The 16,655-nt window shown below is 41.7% G+C and overlaps 1 protein-coding gene across 1 annotated transcript in view; it reads right to left on the bottom strand.

Moving 5' to 3' along the window:
- The window catches only part of LOC121515899 (rab11 family-interacting protein 1), a 36,009-nt gene extending 20,001 nt beyond the window's left edge, over nucleotides 1-16,008 (bottom strand). The window contains exons 1-2 of the mRNA XM_041796839.1: nucleotides 15,309-16,008; nucleotides 5,134-5,663 (exon numbers count right to left, since the gene is read on the bottom strand). Coding sequence (XP_041652773.1) covers nucleotides 5,134-5,663; nucleotides 15,309-15,688 — 910 coding nt within the window. The 5' untranslated portion in view covers nucleotides 15,689-16,008. The remainder of the gene's footprint in view (nucleotides 1-5,133; nucleotides 5,664-15,308) is intronic.
- Nucleotides 16,009-16,655: the final 647 nt, after the last annotated feature.

The following is a 16,655-nucleotide window of genomic DNA, read 5'->3' as shown; positions in this document are numbered from 1 at the left end:
AGCCCAGATAGACTCTCTCAAGAAGGAGATACGGGTCCTCCGGAGAGAAGCCTCTAGAAAGGACACCGATACCTCCCTGCAGATAGAGGCCTTGACCAATCAGCTGCAGCTACAGACCAGCCACGGCCATGACCTGGAGTTCAAACTTCAGGCTGAGAAAGACAACATCCAGGTCCTGCAGAGAGACATCCAATACGCGAGGGACCTCACTGCATCTCAGACCAGTCATCTGCAGGCTGAAACGTTGAGGGCTGACACTCTGGAAAACCAACTACAGAGTGTCAGGCTTCAGCTCTCAGAGGCGGAGGACAGGAACCTGATGTTGGAGCAGAGAATGAACGAGGAGGCCTCCAGCAGAGACGCGGTCAACGAGCGGCTGGAGAACGAGCTGGAAGAGAAGACGTCCTGCTGCATCGTCCTGCAGACAGAGGTGGACCAGTTAATAAGAGAGGCGGGGGAAAACGTCTCATCCTGGAGGAAGTTCAAGAAGGCCCTCACTCCATTATATCGGCGCCAGTTCAAGATGGAGAGGAGGCAGCAGAGAGCGGCCACACTCAGCCCTCTCTGTCCTCCAGATCCACAAAGGCTGTAACAGGCCTGGGCAGCACAGTGGGCCACAGGAAGTCCTGATGGATAGGAGGTAGCTTTCTGTCTGTCAGGGCCATACATGGTCCACTGTGTCTGTGAAGGGTTTTCTCCGGGAGCTCCGGTTTGCCAATAAAAAAATACAATAAAGAAAAAAAAAGAAAAACATTTGTTCACAATTTCAATAAAAATGTTTTAAAGTGAATAAATTCTTAGAACAGACTTCCTGTACTGTACTGACAACTGTAGAGTTCAGTGTCCATATATAACTGTGATTTTCATCAATGCAATGTCCACCTTACACCACAGAAAAGGTCTTCACTTATTACTTGGATGAGGACAGCGGTCCATGATGTCCATATTACAAACAAACAAACCAAGCACGCTTTGACTTTCCAGCGAGTGCATGGCTAGAAACCCCTGTATGGATAAATGCATTAATGACAGGCACAAAAAGTTGTAAAAGGGGATTAAATAGTGGCAGAAAAAGCATTAAATAGGCAAAAATTTGTGAAACGGGATTTAAAAGTGGAAAAACATGCATCAAACGGGCAAAAATAGGTTAGCTGGGGCAGGTAAATAGGCAGAAATTGGTTAAACTGGTCAAAATGGGCATATCAAACAGTGCAATGTGGTTGAAATGGGTAAAAATGGGTGTTAAATGCAAAGAAAGAGGTTGATAATGGCAATTATGGGTCAACAGAGGCAACAATCTACGGAAATTTGTGAGAACTAATTTAGAAGTGGCAAAACAGGCAGTAAAAAGTGTTGTAAAGGATTAAAAATTGATAAAAATGGGTTTAGAGTGGCGAGAATTTGTTAAAACTGGCAAAAAATGTTGGTAAAAAGAGATGAAGATGGGTTAAAACGGATTAAAGTGGCAAAAAATCGGTTCAAATTGTGCAAAATTGATGAAAAGTGGCAAATTATAGCAAAGAAATCGGGTGAGAAAAAAATCATTTTAAAAGTATTCTCAGTTTTTTAAGGCATCTGGCGACCCCCAATGGGGTCCCGACCCCCCCCGTACCTGAAGGTGGTCGAACACCGCCATGCAAAATCAAGAATAGTCGTATGCAGACAAGGCAGGCCATAAAGAGGGGGTAAAGAGGGAGCTTTCTGGTGCCCAGCCAAACTGGGGGCCCATGGAGGTCAACAAAACCATGGTCCATTGTAAAGTTAAGCTGTGTTATCCATGTTTTATATTTAACCTGAACAACAACCACTGTTATAAAAAAAAAACAAATATCATTATTCATTGGTGTGCAGTAAATAGCCTTAAAATTGTAAATTAAAAAAAAAAAAAAAAAGAAAATGGTTTAAAAATTGCTAAAATGGGCTAATCATGGCAAAAAACATGCTGAAAAAGGTGGTGAAGTTGAATTTTAAAAGTAGCAGATATGGTTGAAGTGGCATAAATGGGCATAAAGAGTGGTAAAGGGGAGTTAAAATGTGGCTGAAATGGCTTTAAATTGGCAAAAATGGGTGGAAATTTGGTGAAATGGGATGAAACATTTATATAAACCGGCAATAAAGGGTTAACTGAGAAAGAAAAAATAGGTAGATATTGGCAGAAATTGGTTCAACTACAAAAAATTGTGCATATCAAATGGTGAAATGTGGTTAAAATGGGAAAAATGGGTGTAAAAAGTGGTTAATAGTTGCAACATTAGGCTTAAGTGGCAAGAATTGGTTAGAAATGGCAAAAACAGGCAGAAAAAAAGTGGTGGAAAGAGTTTAAAACTGACAAAAATAGGTGATAAATGGCAGTAATGTGTTAAAATTGGTGGGAAAAAATGATGAAAAGGGGTTACAATTGACAAAATAGGTGTAAAGAGGCAACAGTGTAATTTTAAAAATATTCTTAGTCTTTTCAGGGCATCTGTCTCCCAAGGTTGAGAACCACTGCTCTAGGATTGTGGGTATTGTAGTACTTTTACCAGATAGTGGAATAAAACCTGTTGGCACCTATAGGAGCATAGATTCAGACAGCCCATGGTCAGTCCACCTTAAATGATTTTGACATTATGGCTAATAATCAAATCCACAAACGCAGTGTAAACTGTGTAATGTTGGGACGGACTGGGACTGCACTAGAGAGAGAGAGGGGGGGTGTACCATGTCCCTCCTCCTGTCCCAGCCTTGTACATGATGTACTAAAGACTCCTCCGCTGAAACTCCTGGTTTTGGTTACTCTGCTACATTTCCAGTGCTTTTCTCAAAATCTCATCTTTCTTTCTCTGCTATCTTGGGACAACAGAGGTGGTTTTCCCATCATAGTAGCTTAATTTATCTCCTTATCTTGAGACAATGAAGCTTGTTTACTCATGATAATGGGCTAATTCTCTCACAACCTAGAAAACAGAACAATGGGATAGACAAGACCACAATATGCCATGCTGCTAGAGCCCACACTAATGAGGAAAGCTAAGCCTGTTTCTGTTTAGTTTCTTGCTTTTGCATCTCTGGAAATGTGGGATTAATAAGTTGAGGTCTCGGGAAAACAACTGGAAACTAGGGCTGGAAGGAGCAGAGAACGGTGCCTCGCACATTCGCCCACGCTTGGGTTTGGCAGACGTCGGGGTCGTGGGCCGTCCCTTCGATGTCAGTCAGACTCAGGAAGATTTAAGAACGGTATGAGATGTTTTTTTTGGTGGCATACAGAAATGCGAAGAAGTCTGCTGTCACACAAGCACAGTTTTCACCAAGCATGTTTGAATAACTGTAACATACTCCCCTCTACTCCCCTTACTTTTGATTGCGAAGGGAACCTTTTTTCTTACCTTCTTCTTGGGATTTTCCCAAAATTTTACATAAATTTCTATTATTTTGAAGGAGCAGTTAATCCCAGTTTGAGGCCTGGGCTGGTCTTATTTTTTAAATCAAAATGGTGGACTTCCTGTTGATTTGGCGATGTGGATCCAAGAGGCTTTTTTTTTCTCGAAGAGGCTCAACATCCTGCGTGGGATGATTTTTTTTTAAAATATAGTCGGGTGTGCCAATGAGTCTTTTAGCAATGCTCACCAACAAAATCCATCTCAGTTTCTTACCTTCTACCAAGTTCCACGTCTGTACTAGTACATTCAGCACATGACAGAGCTACTTCCTGTTTCATGGCGAACCAAATCATCATGACAGCACTGAACAAAGACTTTGCTTTACAAATCGGAGCAAGATGCACCTCTTAGGATGTTACTAAGGGAATTTAAGTGAGAGTTGACCAGGAGACAGTTAACCAGAAGCAGTGTCATTCTTTAACCACAAGGTGGTGCTGCGCATATTTTGAAAAATATAAATATTAATGTGTTTGGATCAGAACTCTCATCAAGCCTATAAATTTTTTTACAGATGTGATGAAATTCAATGACTTCAGTGTTTACCATCCTGTAAACTTACGCCCTGTGACTAAAAGTCGCAGGTTTTGGTACAAGGATACCACTAGGGGGTGCTATAATCTTTACAAACTGTAACCATGTGAATGTGTACATAGAAGGTCACTCATTATACACAGAAAGTTTGAGTCCGATTGAAGTATGCACAGCTGAGTTATTAACAACTTCCTGTTTCTAGGAAGATGTGCAAATTTGAGGGCTCGCCACGGCCACGCCCCTTGAGTTCTGTATAACATTTTCACAATATTTCATCTTAAAGGTCTCCTCTAGCCATACACCTAAGATCATGTGGATCTGATAAGATGCCTTTGGAGGAGTTTGAGGAGTTACAGTATGACCCCTGGGACAAGCCCAAAACACCCTTAATTTGGCTAATTTATTCAAAATAGAGGATTTCCTGTTAGAGATAGGGGACGGATCCAAGAGGCTTTTTTGTAGATCTCTCCAAGCTGAATCAGCACACAAAATTTAAAAGCTCTAGGACTGGGGTCATCAAGTACCTCTGAAGACCAGATTTATTCTTAACAGAAACTCTGTCTTTCAAATACACAATTATTAAAGAAATATTTTGGTCTGACTGAAATATTATTGTAGTAGTATTTGTATTTTAGTCATTATCAGTGAGATCTATCCCTATTATCTATAATCCAGCAGGCCACAAAGAGATAGACCTGACAACAGAGTCGGCTGGGTCCCTGAAAATCCCAGAGAACGGGCTCTCAACAGTTGTGATTTAGCACCAGTATTGACTCAGTTTTGATACCTTTTGCCCCCTTTGCCTCTTTGACCCAATTTTTTCAAGGAGTTTAACAAATTTTCATTTTTATATAACAAAAAAAAAAAGAAAAAAACGGTTTTAAAAATAAAATAAATCATGAATTTTAGCGTTAAAGTAGGGGCAGAAATGTCCCTTAGGGATATATATGTGTGTAGTCACTTAAAGGGATGCCTAAGGGTTAATATATGAGAGGCATGAGCCTTGCCCATAAAATCTGCTTTAATGTAGTCCTCCAACTCATTTTCCTATTTCCTTTTAGATGTTGGTGAAAGTTGTCCTAATTTCTAGAGAATTGCCCCACTTCTTTTACAAACAGTCTCCAGGAAATACCCACAGCCGCCCTCTTTGATGTCATGCTCTTAAAATCATCTCTGGGCCTACCTTTTTTAGCTAAATCCGTCTCTCCATAGTGGGTGTCCACTCTCACTTTGCTGCTGTAGATGGGAGAGCTGGGGGGGTCCGACATCAGGTCCAGGCTGGGTGGTGGGCCCGGGTTCTCGCTGGCCATGGAAGACACGCTACTGTCCGACGCCAGAGATGAGCACGACCTGGTGTCGGACGACTTCCTCAGCCTCCCCTTGAAGAAATCTTTCACCTTGCTCCTCTTCTCCTCAACTATCTCGATATCTTGCGACGGCACCGGCCCGCCGCCGTCCTCCCCAAACGGCTGCCCCAGGGACCCTGAGAGGGCGGCGTATCGGCCGGGCACGATGGCCGAGGAAGACTCCATGTCGCCCCTCTTCCTCCCTGTGACGCGGTCCTTGAGCTTTCCAAAAGCGGAGCGAGGTTTGTCCTTCATGGTGAGGTCGAACATGCTGGCGGTCATGTTGTTACGGGTGAACTGGACCGTTACCTGGAGTTCACCGCGCTCCTTCTCCTTCCTGCCGGCCTTAGAGTTGAGCTTGAACCATCTGTAGCCGCAAAAGACAAGAAAGTGTCAACATCCAGTCTGACTGTCAGTCTCATAGGCTTTACACGAATATGTTACCGTTAGAGCCTGAAACAGAGGGCATCTACAGGTATTATGTCTATGTTTTTAACCACATCCATTAGTCACATTGTCAGAATTTTCAGTTTAAGATATTTTCTATATCATGTCTTTCAAATCTGAAGATCTCCACCATTTTTTCCAAAGATAGTTCCTTTTTTAATCATCGATCCCAGCCAACATTGAGCCAAATAACATTAGATAAGAATGACAAAATCTCACATGCGCAAGTCATGGAGAACATTAAGATTAGGGCGGGTCCATTTAGACATCAAAAAAATCCATGGGGTAATCATGAATCACACCAAAACTACTAGAATAAGATAAATTGAACTGTGGTCATTTTTTGAGCCAATCAGCTGCAAAGAATGAGAGAGAAAGCAAAGTCTAAATCAGGCATGGGTGACCTTCGTCACCAAGACATCCACATTCTTTCTTCTCACTGCCAAAGGACTTAAGTATTAAAATTGTAGGGAAAATATAACTGATTATAATCCAACAAATGTGAACTACGTACAAACCTTTCAGCACATTCTATAATACCAATTTGAACATTTTAAAGGTCACATTTTACGCAAAACACAGTTTTTCGGGCTTTTTTGCCCCTGGCCTGTCCACAATTGCCCTAAGAATCAGAACCATCCACCCCCCCCCTTCTCTTTCTCCACCTTTCAGAAAATGTGTGCTGAAACGAGCCGTTCTCAGATTTTCCCCTCATGATGTCATATGGGGAGTTAGCGCCGCCCCCAGGTTCGGTTGGCCCTCCCTGCTTGGAAGAAAGTTCCGCCCTCCTCCCCTGATCCTCCTCTCTGCTGCAGGATCAGGAGAGCCACTTTCCTGAGAGGGGCGTGGTCAGGGCCTGAGTGCAGCTCAGTAACATTTAAAGCTACAGACACAGAAACGGCTCGTTCTGAGCAGGCCTGAAAAAGAGGGGTTTTTAGACATGCAAAAATCCAAAACTGGAGTACTTTTTTCCGCGACAAACTTCACAGGCATGTTTGGGGACCTCAGAGATCAATATAAACTTGTCTATAAAGGGTAAAATATGTGACCTTTAAACTTGAATGTAAAGGCTTAATTCAGTCATCTAAACACAGTAACGACTCATTCTAGCTGATCTTATTTTCTATCTAATGTGCTAATTTCTTCAGATCTCATGAAAACAAACCAAAATTTTCATGTTTTTCCGCCATGTTTGATTTTGCTATGGAAGATTCGAGGGTTTGGAAATTTGGTTGCAAATTTCCTGCAGTGTTAGCTCCCTTGGCTAATTCTTTGAGAACCACTGATCTGTGCTGTATTAACTTTTGCAGAATATCTGACTGGTGATGCCATCTAAAGCCTGTATGTGTTATCTGGTCATTCTACTGAGCACAACTAGAAACAAGAAAAAAACACTGATTTCCTCTCAGAAATGTTTTTCCCCTTCTTACATAACGGGGATACAGCTGAGGGCCATTGTGCTCAGACTCTTTGACAACAAACCTCATAGCAGGAAATCAAAACTCAAATTCCTCGAGGTCCAGTCACCGTTGTGCATGCATTGTGTAAGACGTGTGCAGAAGTGTATGAAGACCCAACCAGTGAAATCCTCCCTTGGCTTTGGCCTCCTGAGCTCGGGGAGCTGACCAGAGAAAACCAAAACTAACAGGAGGAATCCAGCGTGAGTTTCACCGAGCGCTGAAAGGGTGGAGAGTCTAGAATTAAAGCCAGATGGGTTGTATTGCTTTGCTATTCTTCTCTTCACCACTGATAGTGGAAATGTTTGACACGGCGCTGCAGAGGCCTGCTGTGTGCTAAAAGAGAGGCCTTCGAATTCTCTGAATTTACAGATGGGTTTCAGATTCAGCAGATAAAAAACTACAGCTCTGTCCTAAGGTTAGAGCTCTCCGTGCACTCACTGACTTACATATTAAATATAAATAAATATACAGATTCATCTTTAATGACTCCTTTGAAATATGAATCTTAAAGCTCCTGATAGCTACGGGGTTATAAAGCATCTAAATAAAAGATGACAGCTGATAATTAAATCTGTTATTCTGAAAGTTAAACTCACTTCTGCATCTAATCTCCATAAAGGTGCTCTGCTTACTTACTCACATTGATTTAATAATATAAAACACCTGTCAACCTGTCACCTGGAATTCTCTTTTTTTGCATTTAAGCTCTTTTTGTTTCATTTATGGTTTTCATGCCGTCTTAAACTGTTGCTAAGTGACTTCTTGTTTGGATTCAGAGCTGCTTTGACTTTAAAGAAAATAAGGAACGTTGGGTAGATTGAAGATTAGGACACAAACTTAACCACAGAAAAAGGAACTGTTTAAACAGTAGAAAAGTAGATGTCTGATAACACAAGACTCAGACAACGTCTCACTCCTCCACTGAGCTGTTTGTGAGTTTTTAAAGTAAAAGAGACACTGAGGAGCAGTGGTGGACTTATTTTACACCACTGAGGCTGCAGAGAGACGCTGCAGTGTGCAATCAAGAGAAGTTAGTGCATTAATTGATGATTCAATTAAGTGATGCACTGATGTTCACAGAAGCAGTTATTCTGAATTAGTCATTCAGATTATCAGCACAACCTCTACTACAACCACAATTCCAAAAAAGTTGGTGCGCTGCGTAAAATGCAAATAAAAACAGAGGTCAATGATTGTCAAAACTCTAAAACCCATATTCTATTCACCATAGAAAAAAACATATCAGATGTTGAAACTGACATGTTGCCATGTCAGGAAAAATATTAGCTCATTTTGAATTTGATGGCAGCAACACATCTCAAAATAGTAGGGAAAGGACATCAAAAGGCTGGAAAAGTAAGTGGTACTAATGAAAAACAGCTGGAGGAGCACAAAGCAACTGATTAGATTAATTAGTAACAGGTCAGTAACATGACTGAGAATAAAAGGACCATTTTAGAGAGGCAGAGTGTCTCAGAGGTAAAGATGGGCAGAGGTACACCATTCTGAAAAACTGAGTCTAAAGATTGCAGAAAAATTTAGGAAAGATATTCCTAAATATAAAATCGCTCAGACAATGAATATCCCACCATGTACAGTCCATAATATCATGACAAGATTCAAAGAAACTAGAGAAATCTCTGTGAGTAAGGGACAAGTGCCTTTAAACAGTGCGGGACTCAAATAGCTGAGGCCCGCACTGTTTAAAGGCATTTTAGTGGGTGCATCTTAGTGCAATAGATTTGCAGCTGGAACACACTTTATCATGTTTCTTTTAGATATAGAATTTATTATATATTATTTTACAGCTATTTTTAACTTGCTTTTGTTTAAATTAAGTGTTCCAGGCCATAGTATTTCTGGAGCCGATGCAATGAAATTTCGTTCAATTGCACAGTGGTGTATTTTTGAATGACAATAAAGTATCTATCTATCTATCTGTCTATCTATCTATCTATCTGTCTGTCTGTCTATCTATCTAGCTACAAGGCTGAAGGCAGTGTTAATTTTGAATTTAATTTACTTTTTAATTTAGTTTTATAGTTTTTTGTCATAAATATCTTTAAGTTTTAGTCATAATTTAGTCATCTAAATAGTTTTAGTTTTAGTCTAGTTTTAGTTGACAAAACCTCCCAACATTTTAGTGGACGAAATTTACAGTAAATTTAGTCGACTTAATGGATCTCTCCCCAACTTACCCCGCCACCACGCAGCAAGAGCAGTTGTGATTGGATCTCTCCCGTATCTCATCCCACCTCTCCACACAGCCAAAGCAGCTGTCATTGGATATATGCCTAACTAGCCCCTACTTTCTACATGATGAAATTAGATCTGGTTGGATAAAGTCTCTGTCAAACATTTTCGTCTCGTTTTTATTTGTTGACTAAAATGTAAATTAATTTCGTTTTAGTTTTTGTCCATGCGCACTTGTTTTTGTTAGTTACTGTCTCGTTTTCGTCAGGGAGAAAAAGGCTATTGACAAAAACTATAACGAAAATAATTAGTCAACAAGATTAACACTGACTGAAGGGGCCCTCAGGGGCCACTGCATTAAAAACAGGCATGATTCTGGACTGAAATCACTGCATGGGCTCAGGAATATTACAGAAATCATCGTCTGTCAGCACAGTTGGCCGTGCCATCCACCAATGACAGCTTAAGCTGGATCATGGAGAGAAGAAGCCATATGTGAACAGGATCCAGAAACAGCGCCGTCTTCTCTGGACCAAAGCTCATTTAACATGGACTGAGGAAAAGTGGAAAACTGTTCTGTGGTCAGAGGAAACCTCAGACGCCGTGTCCTGTGGACTAAAGAGGAGAGGGAGCATCCAGCTTGTTCTCCTGGCTCAGCTCTAAAGCCTGCATCTCTGATGGTATGGGGTTGCATTAGTGCCTATGGCGTGGGCAGCTCTAACATCTGGAAAGGAACTATCAATGCTGAAAGTAGAGAGAGCTTTTAGAGCAACGTATGCTCCCATCCAGACAACATACCACATCCATCACAACAGCATGGCTTCACAGCAGAAGAGGCCGGGTCCTGAACTGGTCTGCCTGCAGTCCAGACCTTTCACCAACATACATACATATGAGGAACCTTCATAGAGCTAATTTCCCAATCAGCTGTCTGAATCCCATCAAATATCACCAGGCCTGCTGCACGAACGGTTTAATGAGCTTTTGGATTTTATAAAGCCGCTGTAATTTGTGATCATTCATAGAATAAAATAAGACTGGGGATTACAATAAGGTCCTCACATCCTTGGCTCTTAGGCTCTAATTAAAGGACTTACGAGGGGCCTAATAACAGTATTCATCATGCAGAACAACCAATTTCAGGACCATTTATATAACTTACTAATTCTTAAAGTGCATCATTACATTTCAACACTGTTTACTTGTGAAAGAGTATTCAAACACAACATAGTCTCCTTTTTAGTGAAGTAACAGATCTGAGTGCTTCTTCCTCTCCTGGTGCACTAATACCCAGATTTATCTCAGGTCTATTTCCAAACCTAATTAAGAACCACTGTGGAAAGCAATTACTGTTTCTTAATTAACACCAGCTAAGGAGGTTCTGCAGAATAATACCGAACCCTGTTCTCATTTTTTCTCTTTTTCTCATAGAAGAAAGTTAATCAAACATAAACAAACGTATTTTGCTCGGAGCCAAAAATGCTGCAGCTCTACTCTATACGCCAGCTTTACAACCGGAGGAGGAGGATGTTGATGGTGTGTAAGGACGGAGTGTTTGTTGCTAAAATCAGCACTTGTGAAAATACTGCATCATCTTGTTGATTTGCAGTGCATTGTGGGAGCTGCTGCTGGAGGATATCAGAGCAGAGTAGTAGTTTTATGAGCTTGGAGGGACCGAGATAAGAGCCGTTAGCCTTAATCAACCCGGAAAATACAGAAGTGAGAACACTCCTCATCGCTCGGCGTTGGTATCAGTGCATGTGAGCTGGATCAGTAGCATTGGTGCTAGCATCCTGGCTAACACTGTTGCCACATTTTTGCTGTTTTTACTACGTTACCCTCTCATTTCCACTTTTTTGCCACTTTCAGACCTTTATTCCATTTTGCCACTTTTTATCCGCTTTTCTTCATATCCCCACCCATTTGTGCCTACCTTACTGGTTTTTGCCACTTTTTGCCACTGTGATGACTTTTAAACACTTTTTTCTGCCATCTTCAACCCATTTCTTCCACTTTGAACCTTATTCCCTCAATTTGGACTATATTTTACCTTCCTTAACCAATTTCTGCCACTCCGTAACCTCTTACTGCCACTTTCCCCCCATTTTGCCACATTTTTTTTTTCCATATTTGACCCATTTTTGCTTTTTGATTGAATTTCTGCCACTTGTCACCCATTTTTTGACTCTTTAAACTTATTATTACCCTGTTTGAACTGACTCTCACTACCTTAACTGCCTGTTTTTTACACGTTAAACCTGGTTTTCTACTTTTTTTTTTACCATCTTCAACCCATTTTTCCCTCATTTTAACCACTTTCACAATATTACTGCCATTTTTTTTGGTACTTTCCAACCCATTTTGTCACTTTTAACCCATTTTAGCCACTCTTAGCCCTTTTCACTGTTTTTCTGAAAGCTTTAACCCATTTTACCACCTTTTCCCCATATTTCCAGCCTTTTGAAGCCTTCTTGGCATCCTTAACCCATTTTGCCACTTTTCAACACTGTGAACACTTTTCAACACCTTTCTTTTGCCAACCTATTTTTGCCATTTTAACCTCTTTTCCTCATACTCCCACTCATTTTGACCACTTTTTTTTCCTCCATGTTCGCCGTTTATTCCACATTTGACCTATTTCTGCTTCTTTATCTAATTTTTGCCACTTGGTGCCCATTTTTAGCTACTTTGAACCAGTTTATACTGAGTTTGAACTGATTTTCACTACTTTACTGCCCATTTTCCCACTTTTGTTGCTACTTTAAATCAAGTTTTGCCACTTTTTGACAATTTTTATCACCTTTAACCAACTTTTTTTGTCTTTTATTTCAACCATTTTCAGAATATTTGCCATTTTTGACCGTTTTAGTTTTTTTACTTCCCAACCCATTTTGCCACTTATACCCATTTTTGTAACCTGACACACCAGATGGATGTGTCTCACACATCCATCTGGAAAACCTTCCATAGATGGTGTTTGGGAAAGGGCGGAGCCTTTGAAAAAAAAACTTTGAGGGCGATTGAATGAGTGTTATGTCTGTCACATTTTTACAGACCAATCAGAGCAACAAAACACGTGACGTCGTAGCCCCAAACTGAGATACGCCGCTACTGTCAAATAAACTCCATATAGAACTGCATAGCGTGAACCATGGTGACTGTAGACATGTCAGAACTCGACTTTGTCATTTTTGAAAAGAAAACAACTCACTGCTGTTCTCTGTTCTTCTTTTAACAAAGAAATGTCGTCAAGTTCTGATAAAACTGGCACTTTAGCAGCATCCACACTGATGTCCTCTGCCATAACAGCACCGGTCTCTGCTCGCTGCTTGCTTACGTCCATTACTCCGCTGCGCCTGAAAGTACTGCTCCTTGACGCTGATTGGTCCTGTCACTTTCTAACCGGGCCTAAATGGTTCAGACGGGAGCTTTGCAAGATTGATTCGCCAGTAAGAGACACGGAAACAGGCGAATCCATCTGCACTTTTCACCAGTTTTCTTCCACCTAACACCCATTTTGCCACTTTTTAACCACATTTCACGGTATTCCCACCCAGTTGATACCTTTTGTCCCCTTTCTTAACCCATTTTTGCCACTCTGTAGCCACTTTCACCACTTATTCTGCTAATTTTTGCCATTTTAAACCCATTTTTGTCAGTTTTCAGCCTTTTTCAAGAGGGTCTGACAGCAGACCTCGATAAAACCTCTACGCTGGGATGTTCAGCCGCAGACCTGCACGCTGGGGCGGACCTCTACGCTGGGGCGTGCGGTAGCAGACCCCGACCTCTACGCTGGGGCGTGCAGCGTGTTAGCTGTTGTTAGCATGACTAGACCGCTGACTCTTACTAGACATTAGCTTAGCCCTGTACTCTGGGGCGTGCAGTAGCAGACCACGACCACTACGCTGGGGCGTGCAGTAGCAGACCACGACCCCTACACTATTAAAACCCATGTGGTTCCGTTTAGGCATTAAAACCCGAGTGGTTAGATTTAGGGTAAGCCAGTGGACAAGCGGCTAGAGCAGAATATTCGGCTCGGGTAATATACATCATCGCCCCAGTGCAGAGGTCCACGCCTGAACGCACCGGCGTAGAGGTTTGCTCGAGGTCTGCAGCCAGATGCCTCTCGCCTTTTTTGCATCTTTTCACAAAAAATATTTTCCCCCCTTAAAGTTATTTCAGTCCCCTCTTCTTTATTCTCTGGCATCCTGACGTTCGTGCACATCATGGCTTAGATATAAAGTCTAGCATTACTTTCCAAATAGTTTAGTTCAGTGTGCGCACCCACAATGTTGACATCACCTTCTGTTTTAGGAAAAGGAGTTTACATTTTGAAAAAGGCTGTATTATACTACAGCATGAATTAATAAATTCATTTTTGATTCTTTGATAACAGTAGTTATCATTAAGGTTAAATTTGTGGTTGTCGCAGATTAACTACAATAATCGTGATTAATTAAGCTTGCATGCTTGTTGACCCTTTTAGCACACTTTGGTTAATCCACTGCAGAGTCTCCTGCAGCCACAGTGGTGTGAAATAGTCCACCACTGCTCCTTAATATCTCTGCTCACTTTAAAACAGGGGTGTCAAACTCAATCACAGCAGGGGCCAGATTCTGGATTTAGGTCTAACCTGAGGGCCGAACAGGGTCAACACAACCTTAAACTGTCAACCTCATTTTACCAATGATAAAATATGAAAAAATAACAGCACTGATGATAAATCATTTGGAAATTCAATAAAGTAAAAATGATAAGTTAAAAGGCTCAAATCTGAGATAAAAATTCCAACTTACTAGTTCAAAAGAACAGAACATGATATTAAACATAGAAAAATAATGTTTTTAAAGAGCAAATATATGAGGAGAACGTTGAAATCATGAGTTTGAAAGGTCAAAATATGAGATCAAATTTGAAATCGTGAGTTTAAAAGTCAATTATGTCTTAAAATTTTAAATTGTGAGTCTAACAGTTCAAAATGTGGGATTAAAAATCCAAAATTAGGAGTTGAAAATGTCAAATATGAGCTAGAACTTAAAATGATGACTTAAAAAGTTAAAAATATGATTTAAATTCAAAATTGGGAGTCAAAAAGGTCAAAATATGATATAAAAAGTAAAGATTATGAATCTAAACGTGACCTTTAAAGTCCAAATTATGAGTTGAAAATGTCAAAGCATGAAATGAAAAGTCAAAATCATAAATTTGAGTCGTAATCTTGAGATGCAAAATTGAAACTATGAAATAAACACAAATCAGTTTTTCCCCACATTCTTGACTTTTTATCTCTTTTTTCTTACTCTTTACTTTTTCAGATTTTATGGTTTATCAAGGACATTTTAAACAATCAAGTTGAAGTTTCCATTTTTATACTGGAGGAAATCTGCAGACCTCATACTGGTGGGCCAGTTACAGTACAAATATGATAGGATCTCTATAATCATTCCACGGGCCGGATTTGGCCCCCGGGCCTTGAGTTTGACACCTCTGCTTTAAAAACTCAGACAGCTCAGTGGAGGAGTCAGAAGTCATCTGAACCTTGTGATATCAAACATTCACCTCCTTTATAGCTCACTTATATCCTTTTAATCCATAACAAGTTCCTTTTTCTCTGGTTTAGCTCATGTTAGAATCTTCTACCTGTTAAAGCAGGTCTGTATCAAACAGGAAGTCGATGAGCCTTAAAGAGAAACTCTGAGATCCATGCATCTTTTGACATCCCTAGTTTTACTTGTTATTTTTGGCCTCTTTCGCCATTTTTACCTGATATTTTGACCATTAACTTCTTAAATTTGAGTTTCACCTGTTCAACAGTCTAACCTAGCCTGCCATAAAACATGGGACACCTCCTCTGTCTAATAGTGATGGTTCAATGTCATGCTGGATGGATTAAGAGTCCAAACAGGACATACTCATCTCGAGGACACATCCCCTCCTGGAATATCTTATCCAGAGGGATGATGGTCTGTCCGAGGAACACGTCCAGCCCGATTAGCACGCGGTGCATGACGGTGAGCACCAGGTCTCCGCTCCCAGGAGGGTACGAGCTCCGGCCGCCGTCCTCCAGGATCCCCGGGAGCAGCTCGAAGCAGCACTCCTCGTTCCACTCGGGCATCTCCGCCTTCTCCACCAGCCCGGTGGTGTACTTCTCCTTCCCCACCTGGATGATGGTGTACAGGTAGCGGCTGCCGTGCTTGCCCTTGGTGCGCAGTCCTCTCGCGCGGAGGACGGTGACATTCACGTGAGTGGGCACCCATCGCTGCTCATCGTCCAGATCTATCAGTGACATCATCTTGGACCGATTCTCAATGGCTGCCGATGCGTCCTTCAACACGTTAAATATCACTCACTCCTTTGTCGTAGCTTCGGGCTTGGAGATCATCCTCGCGAGTTCCCGTGCTGCGCAAAAAAAACCTCTGCAGGATCTCTCCAAAGTCCACCGACTCTCTGTGGGTTTACCCGAGGTCAGTTTCTGGACAGCACACCGCTAAACTTAAAGCTCCGCATGCTTTTCCCAAATCCAATCAATGCAAACCATGTGAGGCGAGCTGGGCGAACGATTCACCAAAGTCTGCTCCTCCTGGATGTCGCATCAGTGGGGTTAGTGTCCAAAATGCGCTCATTGCTGTGTCCAGGCCCGCCCTCCTCGTCCTCCTCCTCCTCCTCCTCCAGCAGCAGGCCCGCATACAGAGAGGGAGCTGCCGCAGAATTAAAGAGAAACACCCAACAGAACCTCTGTCACATCCACGCACACGCTCCCGGGCTGTTTCTGCTGTGAGCTGGAGGGAAATGTCGAGTCAGAGCATGTGAGACATGCAGTCTGTCAGAGTATGAAACAGCAGAAAAGGGGAGGTCACTCAAGTTTCTGGGCGGATCCATCCGAGGTAGCTGCACAGTTTCCACTTATTTGCTAATAATTTGATTTGGATGATCTACTTTCCCACCAAACCTCTAGGGGAAAAAAATCACATGCTTTCTTAGTGCGGGAAGACAACCAGGGAGTCTGCGCACCAGGAGGTAAAACAGGGAATAAATTAATCACAATTTAACCACAAACACACCCTAAAGCACCACACATCAGTGGATAAACAGATTTTCTGGGCATGCATATGCCTCAAATTAAAAACAGCAAAGTCCTTTATTGTCTCTGACAGGAGATCTGATCCCTGCTGACGGACCACATCAGGTTTCTGCCATTCACAGGACTACTCCGCCACCTGGTGGAGAGGAAGACAAACTGCATGCAAAGAACCCACGCT

This window comes from Cheilinus undulatus, linkage group 10 (genome assembly GCF_018320785.1).
Source record: "Cheilinus undulatus linkage group 10, ASM1832078v1, whole genome shotgun sequence".
NCBI lineage: Eukaryota > Metazoa > Chordata > Actinopteri > Labriformes > Labridae > Cheilinus > Cheilinus undulatus.
This window is presented reverse-complemented; position numbering and strand designations above follow the sequence as displayed.